This window comes from Vespa mandarinia, chromosome 1, assembly GCF_050613455.1.
Source record: "Vespa mandarinia isolate Hongniang chromosome 1, ASM5061345v1, whole genome shotgun sequence".
Classification (NCBI taxonomy): Eukaryota; Metazoa; Arthropoda; class Insecta; order Hymenoptera; family Vespidae; genus Vespa; species Vespa mandarinia.
Window position 1 is genome coordinate 13,644,452 of NC_140810.1, and position 20,135 is coordinate 13,664,586.

Consider the following 20,135-nt stretch of genomic DNA (forward strand, 5'->3'; position numbering starts at 1 on the left):
ATAAAATAAACGATTAGAAGCATGTATTCGTTAAACTAACAGTTCCAATGGCAAGTCGATCTCTGATAACGAACGTTTTCAGCCAATCGCGATCGTTTGTATGTCATCGAAAGTCGAAACGTGGTGACGCGCGAAAAGCATAGACGAGTGAAAGCGAACAGTGTCGCTCGGTTCGTCGAGTCTGTTGTTGCTACTCTCGTGAATACTATTATCAATAGTGTTACTGTTGTTCTTGTTGTTATTGTTGTTATTATTATTCGTGCTGTTGTTGTTATTGTTGTTATTGTTGTAGTATTCTTGTCATTGTTATTGTTATCATAGTTGTTATTGGTTTTATTTTAATACTTGTTGTTATTTTCGAAGATACTCCGGGAATGACGGTAACTTCGATCGCTGGATCGGATAATCGAACTCGAGAGAATAATGTAAATCAACGTAATCTATTTAACATCTATTCGCCGGGTATTCACTGATCCTTGATCAAGTTTGATTAATAAGGAAAATGGATATAGGTATATGAAGAATTTAACAATTTGTTTGAAAAACAATATTATTAAGGGCTATTGAAGTCGTGATCTTCGAAATAAATTTAAATCTGATCTTCGAAAAGGCAAACGAAGAATCGAAAGCAAGTCCTTGTGTTTTATCTGTTTAAAGAAAAAAGAAAAGCAAACAAAAAAAAAGAAAGAATCTTGTTTTCGTTACCTCTCGGATTTCTCCTTTTTTTTCTTTTTTTTCTTTTATTTTGCCAACATCGAACGAACGTATCAACAAACCAACGGAGGACGTCACAGACGGCCAGACGACATTCTCTTCCTTCTTACGACCTTCTCTTGATCATTCTCTTTAGTGCTTACCGATTCTTCATACTATGAGGTAGTCCTCGCTCTTATTCCATCAAATTAAAGTGCATCATTTTTCGGTGCATGTGCCTACGTCTTATCAAAATCAAACGACGCACCGCGTCGAGTCGCGATGTCCAACAATCCCATAGTTTTTGATTACTTTTGAAAAACGTTACACCCTTCCTTTCGTGAAAGTGATCTATATCTCAAGTTGAAGAGTCCGAAGTTTATCAACCTGCTCGAAAGAAAGAAGACAGTTTTAAACCTAACATCACAGCATGGATATCATGGATGGTACGATAATTTATTATTTATTATTACTATTATTATTATTTTGTTTATTACTTTATTTTAATATAAAGCGTGATATACATATTATTTATATGATTTTCTTTTTCTTTCATATTAGTCTAAAATAAAAAACGGGACATTAATTCTTTTATCTCTTTTTTTTTTTTTTTATTTTTAATATTCTATTTTAATATAAAGCGTGATATTTATTATTAATATAATTTTTTTTATTATTTCATCTCAATATAAAACGAGATGTTCATTATTATTATTATTATTATTATTATTATTATTATTATTATTATTATTATTATTATTATTATTATTATTATTATTATTATTATTATTATTATTATTATTATTATTATTATTATTATTATTATTATTATTATTATTATTATTATTATTATTATTATTATTATTATTATTATTATTATTATTATTATTATTATTATTATTATTATTATTAATATAATTTTCTTTTATTGCAAAAAAGAAATTGTTATTCCTATAACAAAGAAATGTATTGATAATATTAAACGATTAAAATTAGGTATAAAAGTAATATATTAAATATTTCTAAATAAGAATTGGATGTAATCTAACTTGAAATTAATTTCCTTTCATATACCTTATAACTGTGCTTAATTGATTTATTTTTTACACAATTGATATGATCGATTTGGAGATTATCTGTAGATATGTAATAATTCGTAAAAAAAATAATCCTCTTATGATTTTAGTATCATGCGATTAATAATCTGTTTCCGTTAAATAGATCTACGCAAAATGTTAAAAAAAAAATGATAAAACGTGACGTAAGTAATTTCAGATTCTCATTTTTTGAGTCTTTCTCGAACGTTTTTTACAAAGCGTCTTATTGGTCAATAGAATTTCATACGATCCAAAGAAAAAAAAAGAAGACCTCCTTTTTTTGCTAATTGTTTTATGCCAATTTATGCAGATTATACCATGCATATTATATCGTTTTATATAAAATATTTATTAGAAAAAAAGAAGAGACATTAGAATAATACAAATGATTCAAAAATGTCACTGAAAAGGAAACAGTTGTTTCACAGTTTCTCCTTTTACTCGATTTGACATAAACTTCATTGCAGACAAACAATTAAAAGAAATAAAAAGATCCGACAAATTTAAACAAGTAATTCCTCACCATTCATTTAAGACTCGGTTCGTCGATCGAGTTAATCATTTAGATTGATATTTCTACAGGGAATAGTCATATAAATATACGTATGAACGAACGTACGTCGAATAAATTTGGCCTCGACCTCGTTGATCATTCAGGGGGAAAAAAAAAAAAGAAAAGAAACGACGCTGTAATGCTCAAAACGATCATCAAAGATCTTCGAACTGGCCGCCATTAATAATAATCGCGCTTCAAAATGATTAATTAATTAAAAATGGCGAACGTTCTTTTTTTTACTCTTAAAAAATATTGAAATTTATTATAACTATTATAATTATTATTATTATTATTATTATTATTATTATTATTATTATTATTATTATTATTATTATTATTATTATTATTATTATTATTATTATTATTATTAACATATAAATATTCTCACGATAATGTACATATCCACATACACCTAATAATAATATTAAAGAATTTCTAAATGATGAATAATTATAATAAATTACTGGATAATTATTTAATGAGATATAAAAGGATAATGAAATACAATAAGATCTCAAACCTGAATTATCCTCTTAACGTTATCACAGATAATTTATTAAGAAAGAATAAAAAAAGATTAACGGTTTTACATAATCTCAAATGTACTTATTAACATACATATATACATACATACGAACATGTGTATTATTACTCGTGTGCGAATGACGAGGGTTTATTTCTTCTTGTATTTATTAATATTTACATGCAGATTTTATAAGCGTAACATTATTAGCAAAGAAGAAATGAGAAATTTAATCGATCCAGTATCAAAGATAACCTTAAAAATTATTGTAGCAGCATTATCAAATGTATTCTGATTTCTTGTCAACGTTTATAATAATCATATATATGATTTTGTGATTATAAAAGTGATATAAGTATTATAAATAATGATAGTTTAATGTTCGAGTTTAAATTATTTGAAAATTATATTTCTATAATAAAAAAAATAAACAAATATATATATATATATATATATATATATATCTACATCATTTATTCTTGAAAAATAATTATTTTATGTAATTTTTACATATTGCGTAAATAAATTTTATGTAATATGTAAATTTTAATATCTCAAATGATTAAGTCTATTTCCATAATCACTGATTTATTTTTATGTATATGTTAGACTTTTTTTACCAGTAAACCAGCTAATGATACTTTGACACATTGATGACTGATTATTATATATAAAAAGTAAAATAAAATTTCACCAACTATGTTCGACAATTATTAATCGTAAAAAAAGAAAAAAAAAAAAGTAAATGAAAAAAAATATTTTCTTCATTTCGTTGATATCGAATTATATATCTAGTTTGAAAAAAATATTATATTAATTATTTGATAATGTCGCAATAGTACTAAAACCACGTAGCCATTTGATAGCGTATACAACAATTTGATTGGCAATACGTGAATTAAAAATACAAATATGTACTCGTACGTTCTTCAGGCTTATTAGGGCAAATAGTTCATATCGTGGCAAATGTCTCGATTGGGTAGAAATGCGCGTTTATTCTAACAATAAGTATTGAAAAACACAATAATCATATAAGCGTTTTGTCTAAGGAATCACAAATGTCTTAATAACACAATGTTAATCTGTCACGAGTATTACTAATGTTTTCACATAGATGCAACTTACGTAATTATTGAAATATATCTACAATCGTTATTATGCTATTGTTTATTGCATTGAATATTATTTACTTAGTCTTAATTTCATCAATTTTCTTAAATTTTTGAATATTTTAATAATGATTTTATTAATAATTAAATAAGTTCGATTTTTGCAAGTATAAATATATATGAATATAACCGAACTTATTTATATTACGACTCGAAAATTACCAATTATGAGCGTTATTAATGAAATGCGTTAGTTTTTATATATAATAATCAGCCACCACAGAAATGATACTTAACCGATGTTAAGTATTCATTTGCGCCAGCTATCTAATCAGAAAAATCTCAAACATATGTATATAAAAATAGAAAAATGAGTTATTTGAACCTTGAAAGTTGCTTCGAATCGCAAATATTTTGTTATATTTAAGTTGAATAGATCTTATAATAGTATCTTACGAGAATAATTTCAGAAAATCTCATGATTCATTTTGAGACTTATAATCACGTATGTAAATATCGAAAAATCAAGCTTAGTTACGATGACGTGATTTTCTAAACACGATCGAAATTTTGGCACGACATTAGACAGACTCTGTGAGACATTCGAAACGAATATGAACTTTAACCTATTAAAAAAGTAGGCATAAAAAAGGATTATGTCAGATAAGAAAATATTTCTTCATGTTCGAATAATCCAAAAATTCATTACTCTCTTACTTGTAATCCATATGAAACGTTTACCTTTATTTAGCGCTTAGATAAAAAAGGGGAAAATATACGAATTAGATAGAAAAAAATATTTCTTCAAGTTCGAGTAATCTAAAAATTTATCGTTTTCTTATTTCTAATCCGTCTAAAATGTTCTATTTAGAATTTAGATAGATACATATATATCAATGATAAAAAAAAACATGATTGAGATATGTTGCTAATCTTATTATACATTTTTATCTTTAAGATAGCTGCATCTAATTGCATACATTATAATTATCTTTCACAGTGATATCAACTATTTCAAATCAACTATTCATCATTTTTTACAAAATCATACGAACTCGACCCATTAGAATATATATTATATGTATGTACGTATGTTTCATGTATAGCGAGTGTTCGATATTTAAAGTTTTACACGCAATTATATATCTTTCGAACTATTCGTTACTCAAAAAAAAAAAAAAAAAACTGTTTCAAGCAGAAATTATTTTGTTTCGATTTTGCTACATCTTCTGATGAAATACAAATTTTATTTAGTTGGACATACATTTCAGATATCATGATAATCCATTATTTTCTTAAATGGAATTATTAGTTTTTTTAGGTACAGGTATAACCCATTTCATTCCGATGACAATTCATCGACGTAAAATACATTGATCATTCGCCGTATCATTGCCATATTGTACTTTAAAACTTACTCACATTGAACGTCCTCAAGATTAGGCTTATCATTGAATTCGGTGGTAAACACGAATTACTGTAATTACGCTAATGATTTCATTTATCGCTACCTTCGTTTAAAACACAGAATATCTGTAGATTGCTCGAAGGAACTTTTTGCTTCCGAAAGAGTAATCAATATTATTGGAATTATTAATATTAACCGTGCTCATTTTCCATAGTGACTTAAAATATAAAGGATCAAATTTATCAAAGGGGAAAAGTCATTACAAATCATTAATATGAAAAAAATCGTATTAGGAATACCTTCCAATAAATTAGTTTTACAACTTTCAAGTGGAGTATCATTTATGGATAGAGTAAAGTCGTACTTCCGAATAAAAGAGACGAGGAAGAATTTCTGAACATTCAATGGAGATAAGCTTTTGAATGGTAATCAATGACCTTGAATGATCAACAGATTATAGGCCGATAAATTAGTCATATAAGTGACTGTACGTCTACCTAAATGAATAGTTCCATTTAAGGGAAAAACGGGTCACCTTGAAATCTCTAAGACACGGCCACCTAAAAGATTTACGATCATCGCTAAGTATTTATCGCAAAACAAAGTTCTTCTTGGAACACTTTTTTTAATAACGAATAGTTCGGCTAATAATTATTTGTAAAACTTCGAACAGAACACCCGATATGCATATTATACATATATATATATATATATATATATATATATATATATATATATATATCGTCACATAATTCGGATGTTAATAAAGTCAACGAACATAATACATAAATCATATTCTAGTTCTGATGCATAAGACTTTATTATCTGATGAGTCAATAAATAACAGCATCACAATTTACGGCGTTAGTCTTATCTATGTAGTTGTAATCTCGAAAATAAAATCGTTGAAACTAGTGACGATAAGAATTCGGATATAAGTAATTCTTAACTACTATAACAAGTTGCACTTCAATTGTTTTACAATTACCAGGATGAATTGATTTTACCCAATTAACGATTGTTACGTAATTAAAAAAATTACTAGAAATAAACGAGAGAAACATCGTGATATAATTGTCAATTTTACGATATCTTTTCTTTTGATATATCTCCATGATAATACCTATATAATTGATAATATGATTGATAATAAAAGACACTTTAGGCCATGTATATATATATATGGCCTAAAGTGTCTTATGTATGGCCTAAATAATATATATATATATATATTTCGAATGCAAATAGGCTAAAAGAAATTATTATTTAGTCTCTCTCTCTCTCTCTCTCTCTCTCTCTCTTTCTCTCTCTCTCTCTCTCTCTCTCTCTCTCTTTCTCTGTCTGTCTCTCACTCTCTCTTTATCTTTCTCTTACATTCTCTCTTTTATCGATCATAAAGATCTCTTGATTGATTATAAAGATTTTAAAATGATGGGGAAGAAGTTGAAAGGCAATATTTCGTCTCGTACAACTCGATGAAAACGACATCTTTCGCGTAAATATCGCGCTAAAATAAATGACCAATCGAGTGGCACGTTTTTGGTTCTAACGATAGCAATCGACCACGGGTCGCAGCACATTCTCGGACACACGTGTCTTTCTCGTGAGAATGAATTGCGAAAATTAGTCTAAACGTGCCTGTAAAGATGTAAACAGAAGAGAAATTGACCAATCAGAGAATACGAAGAGGTGTCAATATATCAGAGCATACTCGATGCGTTTATTTCATCAGTTGTTTAAGTTAGCAAAAAGAGGATATAAATAAAGATCGTTCAATATTCTGTAGAAATGTATGAAGTTAGTAAGAAAGAGAGAGAGAATGCATGGAAAATTGTATTGAGAAAGAAAGAGAAAATATATATAAAGTGCCAGAGAGAAAGAGGGAGAGAGAGAGAGAGAGAGAAAGCGCATATACAAAACATACAGAAAGAGATAGAAAGAGAGAGAGAGAGAGAGTGGAAAGAATGAAAAAGAAAAGATAAAGATGCAAAGAGAATCATTTACAATATAACCATTAAACAGTTATATACATATACGAGCGCGACACACATATATTTAAGTTTTGACCACCATCGGAGAGAGATACCGAATTACTATGAAAACAAGTGTACACATTAGGGTCGTGTAATTAGCAGGGGCGTATACGTAGCAAGAGGTAGAATTTGGTGAGAGAACAAATGAGTCACGGTCATCATCGTTCGTCGCCGTTCGTCACCGTTCGCGTGTCGTCGTCATCGTCGTAGGTCGAGAGAGTACCCGTTAGCGACGGTAGAGGGGGCAAAGTGGATAGTTCCAGGTCCGGCGCAAGAAAATTCCCAATTCAAACACATTGCAACGAGGAAAAGAAATAAAAAAAAAAAAGAAAATGAAAAAGAACAAGAAAGAAAGAAAATAAAAAGAAAAATATTCGATCAAATTATTCGCGAAATTCCATGTTCTATTTGACGAATAAATTAATTGGATATATTCAAATTCTCACTTATTATTCCGTGTATCATATGAACGATATCTTTTCCTTGTTCTTCTCGAGGAAAGAATACAAAAGTAATGATCAATTTCAATTCGATGAGGCAATCATTGTACATACAATATATATATATATATATCTTTTTTAATTGCGTAATAAATGAATTCTCTTTTCTCACTGCGATACCTTATAAATGTTTAAACAATGTAAATTTCCGGAAAATAAGGAAAACGAGATTTCTCTTGGAGAAGAACCAACGATCGTTCTCTCAATAATAAAAACGTTGAGATACTAGAGGAAAAAGATTTCTTGGTTTTTTCCTAACAAAGAAAATTCCGATTTTTCTCGATCTCTCTTTCTCTCTCTCTCTCTCTCTCTCTCTTTCTCTCTCTTTATACGATGATCGAAAAAGAAAGGGAAAACGAAACGAATTATATACGTCTCTTTTAACAAATTAGAAGAAACGTCGTTGCGACGCTGACGTAAGAAATACTAAAATTTCTTCATAAGTGTAATTCTATCTCTTCGTTCTTATCGTGTAAGCAAAAAAAGAAAAAACAGAGAAGAAAATGAAAGACAGAGAGAGAGAGAGAGAGAGAAGCATCGGGTTCGTTAAGAACACGTGACAGCCCTAGAAGAGATAGGCGCGTGCTCGATGCATTCCTGAAACTGACAGTAAGAGTGAAAGAGACAGACAGAGTGTGTGTGTGAGAGAGAGAGAGAAAGAGAGAGAGAGAGTGAGAGAAAGACAGTGGAAAAAGCTTACATGCCAAATAATTCCCTTAATTCGTTCGCGTTCCAAGTATCATGAAATTGGTTGGACGTCATGAAGGATTAGTCATCGTCTATTTAATCGACGTAAATGAAACATTGACTTGTCGAAATCATTGAAAATTTTGATGACGAAACGTATTCTCGACTTTATTTGGTTAATTTAATTCGGGCGTTCGATCGAGCAACAACAGAGAGAGATAGATAGAGAGACTAAATGAGTGAGTGAATAAGTAGGAGTCGATGTGTGAGAGAGGGAGTGAGTGAGAAGGAGTGTTAGTAGGGACGAGAGAGAGAGAAAGAATATTCGTGGGAAAGCGCCCAATCGTGGTGGAGGGAGCACGGCGCTTCGAAAGGCAACGAGAAACCGCCATCTTAAAAGGAGCACGTTGCTCGTAACGAATCGACCGGAGTGCTAACGAGCGAGCCAGCACAAATCGTGTCTGTCCGAGGTTGCCTCAGTCTAGCGTCGCGAATTGACGGTGTTTGACGGTTTCAGGAAGAGTATAAAAAGTTGGATAGTGTGCGATTATTTAGTCGGTGTTTATATATTTAACAAAGTAGTTACGTATTTAATTTAATCGACTATTTCTTTCTTCGAGTGTGATTTGTGTTGTGTGTGTGTGTGTGTGCGCGTGCGTGGTGCGTGCGTGTATGTGTATGTGTGCGTATATATATATATGGGCGAGTGTGTACGCGCGCGCTCGTGAATATATCGGATATAATATAAGATAATCGTCATTGGATCAACGACAGTTAATAAAGTTTATATTATATCGTTCGATCGTAAGAATATCGAAAAGATTTAGCCCGATGCGGTCGTCTCTTAAAAGAGAATTAAAACGAGAGACATTAAAGTGAGCTCCCAGAAGTGGGAGACTTTTTCTTTTCCGTTTCTTAATTTGCGCGATCTTGAGAATAAAAAGAGATACGACGAAGTTGTTAGAAACGTAATAAAGACAAAGACGAAAACGAAGACGAAAACGAAAACGAAAACGACGACGACGACAACAACGACAACGACGACGGCGAAAACGACAACGACGACGACGACGACGACGACGACGACGAGGAGGAGGAAAAGAAAAACGCGAAAGTCTGCCAATTTCAACGAAAGTATATACGAGGAAGGTTACAATCGAGTTTCGAGTTTTGATTTCACTATGAGCAAAATGCTAGGAACAAACTTTTGCACGGTGTTCTCTGTACTTAGAAGTCCCGAAGAGGGTGAATTATTAAAGCGGATCGTTTGAAAGAATATTAAGAGATATATTTTAAAAAAGGTAAAGGGGGTGAGAGACGAACAAAAAAAATATATATATATATATACACGTAAATATACACTTTATATATTTATATAGTGTGTACTCTTAATACATATATATATATATATATATATACATACATATACATATATGCATATAGTGGGGTTGTGTCGTTCACACCATTCGACATTTGCCCGAGGGAAGAAATAATAATAATAAATATTATTATTATAATAATAACCGCAAATAAAAAAAAGAAAAAAGACGAATCACGTCAAACGAAGTTTGTTTGCTGCGAACTGTCCAAGTGCATTGCGTTCGACATAAAACGAAAGAAACAAAATTCGTTTGGTCGTTGACGTAATCCTTTCTATATATAGACTCCCTTGTGTGAATTCATAGACTTTTGTGAACGTAAATTTTCGAGGCCAAACGTCGTCCGTTCGCGAACGTGTGTGATATTATATCTGTGTAATATTATCAATCGATCGATAATTAATCTTTTATAATTTCCAAGAAAATAGGAAGAAATAAACAGAATACATTTTCAATAATCGCGTAGTGTGTGTGTGTGGTGATATAACAAAGAAAAAGAAGAAAAAAAAAGAAGTAAATAAAAAAGAAGAAGTCAAGTGGTAAAAAAAGAAAAGACAAGAGAGATAGAGAAAAAGAGTAATAGTGAGAAGAGAGAGTTAGAGAAAGAACAAAACATATACCCGACCGATATAAACGAAAAATTCGGTCTCCCTCGATATTTAATTATTAAACGTTAATTATTATCTTAGGTCGATAAGGCAGGTATCTGCTGGGAAAAAATCTGCCGATCGAGACATCCCCGACGGCATCAAAGATATCCTTATAACCCGTAATGTATTTGAGATCGCACAAGGGCGCAGTAAAAGGGTGGTACGAGCAAAAAAGAGAGGAGGCGGTAGGAGGTGGGGGCGGTTTGGCGAGGAGTCGAAAGAATAACAACATCAAGAAGAGTAAGAGTAAGACCGAGAGAAAGAGCAACAGCAACGACGCCATCGTCGTCATCGTCGTCGTCGTCGCCATCGTCGTTGGTGGATCGATCAAAGACAGGAGGAGACGACTTGATACTTCGGATCAAAACGATCTTTTTCACGGTAACTCATTCCGTTTCACGGATCTCGAGTTAGCTAGGATTCTCCTGTTAAGGTCAAGGTCACTTCGTGAAAAACTTATTACAAGTAGCAACAGGGAGAAGATTTCTTCGAGGCTGGTGTGCCTTGAGCGCGGTATGAGCGAGGGTGAACGCTCGGTAACGACGCCGCGAATCGGCTGGCGAAAGCTCACCGATCCCGGAGACTGACACGAATCAAGGAATCCGCCGGCAGATCCGAAGCGATAGCATCGGCTACGGCTTGCTCCTCGGCTTCCATATTCTCCTGCCGCTCTATCTGCCAAAAGTTCTGATGATAGTACGAAACCCTTAGAATTTCCTAAGATCAATGTCATACAAATGGTAGAAAACGGTCCACCTAGAAGAGCCTCGAGAACCTCCAAGAGAGATCCCAAAATGGCGGGTAATCGGTGTCGGTAGCAGACGGGGGTATTATTTAGCCCACGAATAAAAGAAGAACAAAAGAGGAAAAGAAAAACAAGGTTCACCGACCTTTGACGTACTCCTATACTCGTCACCGAGAGCCCATCATCATCGCCTCGCTATCTTCCTCTTGGAATAGATTTTTCGTCGATTATTCTCTCGAGTGTCCTTGGTTCTTCTCGTTATAGATGAACTTACTTTCAGAGAAAGAACCTAACCACTGATAAAGAGAATCGAGAGAGAGAGAGAGAGAGAGAGAGAGAGAGAGAGAGAGAGAGAGAGAGAGAGAAAGAGAGAGAGAGAGAAAAAGAGACAAAGAGAAAAAGAAAAACGAAAAAGAAAGGCGAGGAGATCGCGAATCGAATCGTACCACCAATTTTTTCTTCTCTATAATCCAGCCTCCCCTTAACCCCCACCCCCATCCCCTACCCCTTCAATGGACAATAATAATCCATAAGAAATAAATTTTAGTGATAATATGTAGTAGTGGTAGAAGTAAATCGGGAAGAAGGACAAGAATATAAATAGACGAAGAGGAGAAGTTCCTCTCGTGAAAAAGCCGCAAAGAAATCTTTGCAAAAATCACGATTGCCTACTCGTCGTCTAAATATCCTGGGAAGAGAGAGAGAGAGACAGAGAGAGAGAGAAAGAGAGAGAGGGAGAGAAAAAGAGAGATAGATAAAGAAATAATAGAAAATTAAGAAAAAGTTTTATTTTGTTGTCCTACGTGATCGATTGATCTATCAATCGATCGATCATTGTCTCATCGTTATCATCATCGTCATCATCGTCGTCGTCATCTTACGTCGTCATCATCATGCCGCCGACGCCAAGCAAGTTGAATCTTAGCTTCGCTAGAAACGCTTATAGCGTTTTTGGAACTCGTGCTACTGGTACGACGACGGAACAACAACGCGAACAAAAAACGGAACTTCTGGAGGGTAAGAATGGTAAATGATAAATATTTCCTGATGTAAGCACATTGAAATCAAGGAGAAATCGATGTCATTGATCTTTTTATTTATAAATTCACGAACCCCTCGTTAACTCTCGTAATAGCCATGAAAATGATTGTGTCCATAAAATCAGTCCTGATTTTCTTTTTTTCTTTTTTTTATATATTTTGTATGTATTTTTAATTTATTTTAAAAGAGAGAGAAAGAGAGAGAGAGAGAGAGAGAGAGAGAGAGAGAGAGAGAGAAAGAGAGAGAGAAAGAGAGAGAGAGAGAGAAACAGAGAAAGAGACAGGGAGAGGGAGAAAGGAGGTATTAAACACGTTCGCGTGTTCTCTTGCAATATTAAGAACGTGTTTTTTGGAATACGAGTAATATTTTTTTATTTGATCTCTTGTCAAGTCATTGCCGGAATTAATAAAATGATTTCCGGTAATTATATTCCATCTAATCGTATATAAAAAATACGGTGATCATTTGAAATTCTTCATTAACATCATTAGATGTATTTATTTAATTTTAGGTACGAGAGGCAATGGCCTCCTTCATCTGAAAAATGGTGTGGATTACATTAACCCGGGCGAAGAAGATCAGATGGAAATTTATGGGTAATTAAGAAAGAAGAACGAATTCCATTAACAACTTCGACAAGTTTATAAAATTTTATCTGTTTTTAGATATTATACGTGTCTAACCTTTTTATTCTAGTTATAAAAGAAATCATGTTTTCACTGTGATTACCTGGTTCTTCATCTTCGTTACCGGTGGTCTCTTGCGATTGGTTTTCCATTGGGTACCACACCTTATGTTGCTAGCTACTCATTCCAAATGTCCATTGGATGAGGCAGAAACGGTTCTTTTGGTCGAAAAGTTTCAAGGAAAGCATACTAGTTATTACGTGAAAAAATTGAGAACGTTAGCAGCTCGCGATGTTAAGTTAGTATATAATGAGATATTTTATATAATAATATCTGAATGAAAATAATAATGAAATGAATTTTATTTTATTTTTTTTTTCTTCTCCCAAAGTAACATACCGTTTGATGGAGAATCGTTGATTGATAATGAGCCATGGATGGATAATGGGAGCATGATAACTATAAAGGAAGAGAAGGAAGCAATTTCAACATTGTCTGTGCACTTGGTTGGTGGACATTTTAAACGTAAGCAAAAAAAAAATACATTTTTATATACATAAATTTCAATCATTTAATTGCATAGACAAATTATTAACGATTAATCCTATTTATAGAGGTTCAATCGATCGTCGTTTTTAATTGCAAGAAGTTAACATACGTATGGGATACGGAAAGATCTGAATTTTTAAAGTTACGTGGACTTGACATTGGTGTATTAAACTCGTCTCTACACCAAATGCAAGGTTTGAGTGCTCAAGAACAATATATGAGGTAATGAAATTATGGTACTCATTCAATTGTTCCTTAGTTTTCATTGTAAACGGTATACTTTATAATAAGAGATTGGTCATTGTTTCAGGCGAAATGTTTATGGAAACAATGAAATTATAATTCCAGTAAAAAGCATAATAACGTTATTGTGTCTCGAAGTACTCAATCCGTTTTACGTCTTCCAACTATTCAGTTTCTGCTTATGGGTAGCGGATGATTATTATTATTATGCGATGGTTATTCTGAGCATGTCCAGTGCTGGTATCATGATGGCAGTACTCCAGACTCGTCGAGTAAGCAAATTTCTTTTCTGCGTGTGATAAAATTGTTCTAATATAATCTATATTACACACACACATATATCTTTTTATCGTTGATTTTTTTTTTTTTTTTTTTTTTTTAATAGAATCAAGATAATCTACGATCTTCTGTACACGCGGTTTCGTCCGAATTGGCAACCGTTATGAGAGATCGTTCTACTGGACAAACTGCAAGTATACCGGCAGAACGTTTAGTTCCTGGAGATGTCTTAGTTATTCCACCTCACGGTTGTACTATGACTTGCGACGCTGTGCTTTTAACGGGAAATTGTATTCTAAATGAGTCCATGTTAACCGGAGAATCCGTTCCAGTCACGAAAACGCCCATACCTTCTTCCAATGAAATCGTATACGATACGAAAGAACACGCAAGGCATACCCTCTATTGTGGTACAAAGATTATTCAAACGAGATATTTCGGATCGGAAAAGGTATACGTTATTATTATGAAAACAATTGAAAATATTAATGTTAAAAAATAATAATAACGATCTTTCAAATGTATACTTTCTGTTCAACAGGTACTTGCAGTTGTCATCAGGACAGGCTTTAGCACTAGCAAAGGAGGACTGGTACGATCGATCATGTATCCACCACCTGTTGATTTCAAATTCGAACAAGATTCTTATAAATTCGTCATATTATTAGCCGGAATAGCCAGCATCGGTGTAATCTATACCGTAGTATCAAAAGTTTTACGGGGTGTTCAAATAAGTCACATAGCTTTGGAAGCTTTGGATCTAATAACTATCGTGGTGCCACCTGCTTTACCAGCGGCTATGACAGTTGGTCGACTTGTTGCTCAAAGAAGATTAGAAAAGAACAAAATATATTGTACAAGTCCAAGGACAATAAATGTTTCTGGTTCGATCGATTGCATTTGTTTCGATAAAACTGGAACTTTAACCGAGGATGGTCTCGATATGTGGGGTGTGGTACCAGCTTCAGATAAAAAATTTCAATTTCCTGTAAAGGAAATAATGAATTTACCATTAAGCGATTTACTAATAGGAATGGTCACGTGTCATGGAATCACTATAATTGATAATCAATTGGTAGGTGATCCACTTGATTTAAAAATGTTCGAATCTACTGGTTGGACTCTGGAAGAACCTGACGTTTCGGATACTTCCAAATTCTCTATGCTCTTTCCCACGATAGTTCGGCCTCCTAAGGGTTCCAAACTTTTAAAGAAAGGAACGAACGAGGTATCGATCGATATGAGTCGACAAAATTCTATGACTTCCGATATGGTCGATAGCATCTCTTTAAGCAACTTAGATCCTGCTTTAACTGGTTCAACAGCCGATTTAGGTGAACAGGGTATAGAAATCGGTATCGTTCGGCAATTTCCTTTCACGTCTAGTCTTCAAAGGATGAGCGTAATCACCAGAACATTGGGAGCTAATCACTATGATCTTTATTGCAAAGGAAGCCCTGAAATGATCCTCAGTTTGTCCAAACCAGAATCCAGTAAGTCCAATGCTTTTATCAGCGATTTTATTTCATTTTCTTTTATGATTTTTTGTTTTATTAACAAATATAATTCATTTATAGTTCCGCTCGATTTTGCGAACGTCCTTCAAGAATACACATCAGAAGGTTATCGCGTAATAGCTATGGCACATAAATCCTTATACCGTCTTCCTTATGCCAAAGTGCAACGGATGAGTCGTGAATCTGCCGAAATTGACTTAACTTTCTTGGCATTCGTGATAATGGAAAATCGTTTGAAGCCGGAAACTACACCTGTAATCACAGCTTTGAATACTGCTTGCCTCAAAACTGTCATGGTTACAGGAGATAACATGCTAACAGCATTGTCTGTGGCCAGAGATTGTGATATAGTTAAACAAGGAACACCTGTTATCGTAGTGGCAGCGATCACCCAACAGAATCAAATTAAACCACAAATCTATTTCACTAAAAGTAATAGCCAAGTATCGCCGATATCACCTGTTGGTCAAGGTGATTTCAGTGAAATGACGGATCTCAATAGTGTAGTCAGTTTGGAAACTGTGGAAAGTGGATCCTTTGGAAATAATGTTTTAGAAAACGATGTCAATTATTTATCGGATAAGTGAGTAAATCAATTGTGAATAATTTATTTCTCAAATCGTAAATTTACGATTAACATATTATATTCGTATTTCAGTATGCAACGAACGCGAAACAATTACGTTTTTGCTCTGACTGGCAAAACGTGGGCATTGGTGAAACAATATTATCCCGAACTTATTCCCAAATTGGCTACAAGAGGTGCCGTTTTTGCTAGAATGTCACCGGATCAGAAGCAACACCTCGTTCAAGAATTACAGGCTCTTGGATATTACGTCGGTGTGTATTGGAATTAAAAAAAAAAAAAAAATTTTTTTTGAAACAATTGAATTTAATCTTGTAGTATAATTTGATGTTTGATTTTTTTTTTCATTTTTTTTTTCTTTTTGTTTTTACAGCTATGGTGGGTGATGGTGCTAATGATTGCGGTGCGTTGAAAGCAGCTCATACAGGAATTTCTTTGTCAGACACCGAATCTTCCGTAGCTTCGCCATTCACCAGTCGTGAAACAAATATTTCATCACTTCTTACGGTAATTCGCGAAGGTCGTGCCGCACTGGTAACATCATTTGGAAACTTCAAATACATGGCTGCGTATTCGTTGACACAATTCATCTCTGTGATGCTACTTTATAGCATCGAATCAAATTTGACTGATATTGAATTTCTTTATATCGATCTCTTCATTATTTCGATATTCGCTTTCTTCTTTAGCCGAACGGAAGCGTACGACGGTCCATTAGTGAAAACAGCACCTTTGAATAGTCTTATTAGTACGACGCCGGTTCTTAGTTTATTCACGCAAATCTTAATCGTAGGAATCTTTCAATATGCAAGTTTTTGGCATCTCCAACAAATGGATTGGTACGTACCCTTCAATACAACCGTTCGATCGGTTGAAGATAAGGACAATGTTGGATGTTTAGAAAATTACACCATATTCATTATCAGTTCAATGCAATACATCATTCTAGCCGTAGCTTTCTCGAAAGGTCGGCCTTATAGAAAATCAATCTTCACGAATTACGGTCTTTTGAGTTCTTTCGTTTTATTAAGTCTCATTTCTATCTATCTCGCTCTCTACCCTTTCAAATGGCTTGCCAACTGGTTCGAGCTCGTACTTCCCGATGACATAAAGTTCCGTTTTGTTCTGGTAGCTTACGGTATTGCCAATTTCTTAATCTCTTTGTTGGTGGAATACTTTTTCGTCGATTATTTGGTATTCAGTAAATTACGTTATCGTTGGCACAATATCGACAAGTCTAGACGAAAATTCTTAGCGATCGATCGTGATCTAGCAAGAGATTTGAAATGGCCACCAATATCTCAAGAACCATTACCGGAAGCAGCACCAGACATTCTTATTCGTCAGAACGTTACCGAAATTAAAATCGAAAAACGAGTACCCGAACCTTGCCGACCAGTCGACACAAGCTTCATGAACAGTCCAATCTGTAATAATATTAAACAATTCGGATCTGCTCGAGAAGTGACCTTAAATCCTAGATCTCTCTTCAATGATCGTAGGAATACCGTGTCGATGCAAACGGTACCATGTTTTGAAGGAAAGGAATCAATGAAACAATCTAAAGTAGAATTGATGACTAAGAGAAGACACAATTCTGAATCAGAAAATGGTATTAATCAATATGACAAATCTTTTAGAATTCATAACACGAATCCGATTGCAACATTACCACGAAATCCTACGACGACATTGCAGCCGCAAAGATTAAGAGACTTCAAGGAAATTCTTGTTCACAAGAGCGAGGATGGTTTAGCACCCAGTACACAAAGCGTCCTCGAACTCGACATATTACCGTCCTGAGAATCGGCTCTTTTGAATGATCGATTATTGATCGCTGACACGAATCAGAAAGATTTTCTGTTAGGATCAGTCGATAAACACTGTCATATATTATGGAAATATTTTAACGCCGATGAAATTGAATTACTTTTATTCGTCGTACCTAGTGAATTATCAATCCTTCGAGGATCTCAAGTTAGTTGACAAACTTTTATCTTTAAAAAAATGTTAAAAAGGGTTCCGCTATGTTTCCTTCTATCGTAGTTTTTTTTTTTTTTTTTGTATTTTTTTGTTTTGTTTGTTCTTTTTTTTTCTCTCTTTTTAAGAAGTACGAATTCTCGTTCTAAGTATTATCAATTAAAGGACGGAAGAACGGTGCTTTCTTGTTTCGTCCAATCAGCAGAATGTACTTCTATGACCTTATGTGAGAAACTTAATTAACCTTTTTTTCGTGTGTTCAAAAATTCAATGATTATAATTAGTATCTATACATATATATATGTATATATATATATATATATGTATTGTACGGTACTTTATGCAAAACTTTATTGCATGGTTTTAGTTACTTAATCCGATTTTAATAGAATACGAACTTTTAGTCTTGATAATATTATCGATTTGTAGTTTCCTTTTCTTTTTTTTATCGTCAAAGCACAGCCTAATTTGTTAATAAAAAATCGAAAGATATCGATCGATGGTAGAACGATCTCTTAGTATTCTTCAAGAATATGTAGAGTGTGTTTTTCTACACTGTGTGTGGTTATAGTAAGATTTTAAAGAATAAAAGCATTTATATAGGAACAATACGGTGTCCACGACAGCTTATAAACGACGATAAATCATTTTTTTAAAGATTTTTTTTCTTTTCTCTCTCTTTTTTTTATTTTTATTTTTGTTTTGTTTTTTTTTTGTTTTTGTTTTGCTTGAGTGAAGAAAAAAAAAAAAGAACGAAACTCACGATATCGAGTGATAAGGGTCCCTTTTGACCCGACCTCTCTCTCTCTTCGTTCTCCTCTTCCTAACTACTAGTATTGAAACTTAGCCCTCTCAAGAGAAAGTATTATATCGTTATTTATTTTAAAGAAAAATAAACATTTTTGCTCGTCCACGAAGCTCGATCAAATAAATGGCCGGGTTTTTCTTAACGAAAAGCCAATTTAAGTCTTCGTTTTGTTTCGTACGTGAAAATCGTCAGTGTTCTTTGTGATTAGGATGTTGAGTTTAGTTTTAATTTGAAGAAAAAGAAAGAAGAGGAAAGAAAAGAAACGTTAAAAAATTTTCTTGAATTCTACAAATAATTCGAGATACTTAATAGCGTTTTAATATCTTCTCTTTTCTTATTGCGAATTTCGGGATGAGTCTTCGATGTATAATCTTATTAGAAATGAATTGATTTCGCATGTAATTATTAGCTAGATTTGAATTTAGGATCGAGACCAGTTATCAATTTCTCGTGATATAAATAATATATATTATATATATATATACACACATATACACATTTATGCTTTCCCGATAGCTTTGCATTTATTTGAAGATTCAACAATTCGATCTATCCAGTCATATTTTTTATTAACTTAAAATCGATAATAATTAATTCGAAAAGTTGAACGATTTCACGAGTTTTTTTATAACTGGTATCGTTTATCCTTAATGTATTATAATAGGTGATAATGATAAAACACGAAGAACCTCGTGCATAGAAGAAAAAAAAAAAAGAAAAAAATAAATAAATAAATAAAAGAAAAAGAAAAACGACAATGATGGAATTGACCGACAAGCAAATAGTGAATCGTTCGTTGTCGCAATGCACTTAACATTAACGCGGTCAAGATAATAAATGTGTACTTATTCTAATGCAAACGAGATATAGAAATACTTAAAAACGCGTTGATTTATTTGCGACTCTATTATAGCTTGTGTTGAAAAAATAGTGGATGTCAAAATAAGGAACGATATGTTTTTAACGTACAAAAAGATTTATGCGTGTTTTATTCGTAATCTTCGTACCTCTCTGTTGCTTCCTTTCCAACTACATCCCACCCCCAATCTTGAAATTATGAGATTAATAATCAAATTATAAAATTAATCTTTGCGTAAGATATTTAATTGATTGGATATCAAAAAAT

At 32.9% G+C, this 20,135-nt stretch overlaps 1 protein-coding gene across 4 annotated transcripts; it reads left to right on the forward strand.

Moving 5' to 3' along the window:
• Positions 1-47: 47 nt before the first annotated feature.
• Positions 48-20,025, forward strand: anne (polyamine-transporting ATPase anne boleyn). Of its 4 annotated transcripts, none has more exons than XM_035880024.2 (11): positions 48-1,139; positions 12,933-13,017; positions 13,118-13,345; positions 13,439-13,572; positions 13,662-13,818; positions 13,907-14,111; positions 14,225-14,569; positions 14,660-15,611; positions 15,696-16,218; positions 16,294-16,475; positions 16,595-20,025. In XM_035880024.2, the coding sequence occupies exons 1-11, from the start codon at positions 1,124-1,126 to the stop codon at positions 18,022-18,024; spliced, it is 4,257 nt and encodes a 1,418-aa protein (XP_035735917.1). In that variant the 5' UTR covers positions 48-1,123; the 3' UTR covers positions 18,025-20,025. The 4 variants fall into 4 exon arrangements, with proteins under 4 accessions (XP_035735917.1, XP_035735915.1, XP_035735916.1 ...); XM_035880022.2 differs by lacking the exon at positions 48-1,139 and adding an exon at positions 10,050-12,406; XM_035880023.2 differs by lacking the exon at positions 48-1,139 and adding an exon at positions 10,050-12,397.
• The last annotated feature ends 110 nt before the right edge of the window (positions 20,026-20,135 follow it).

Excerpts from the sequence above, each read along its gene's own strand:
- anne (XM_035880022.2), top strand. The coding sequence starts at position 12,274 with ATGCCGCCGACGCCAAGCAAGTTGAATCTTAGCTTCGCTAGAAACGCT. Across the intron at positions 13,573-13,661 it reads GGTTGGTGGACATTTTAAAC|AGGTTCAATCGATCGTCGTT; the intron begins GTAAGCAAAAAA and ends TCCTATTTATAG. Across the intron at positions 16,219-16,293 it reads GTCAATTATTTATCGGATAA|TATGCAACGAACGCGAAACA; the intron begins GTGAGTAAATCA and ends TTCGTATTTCAG.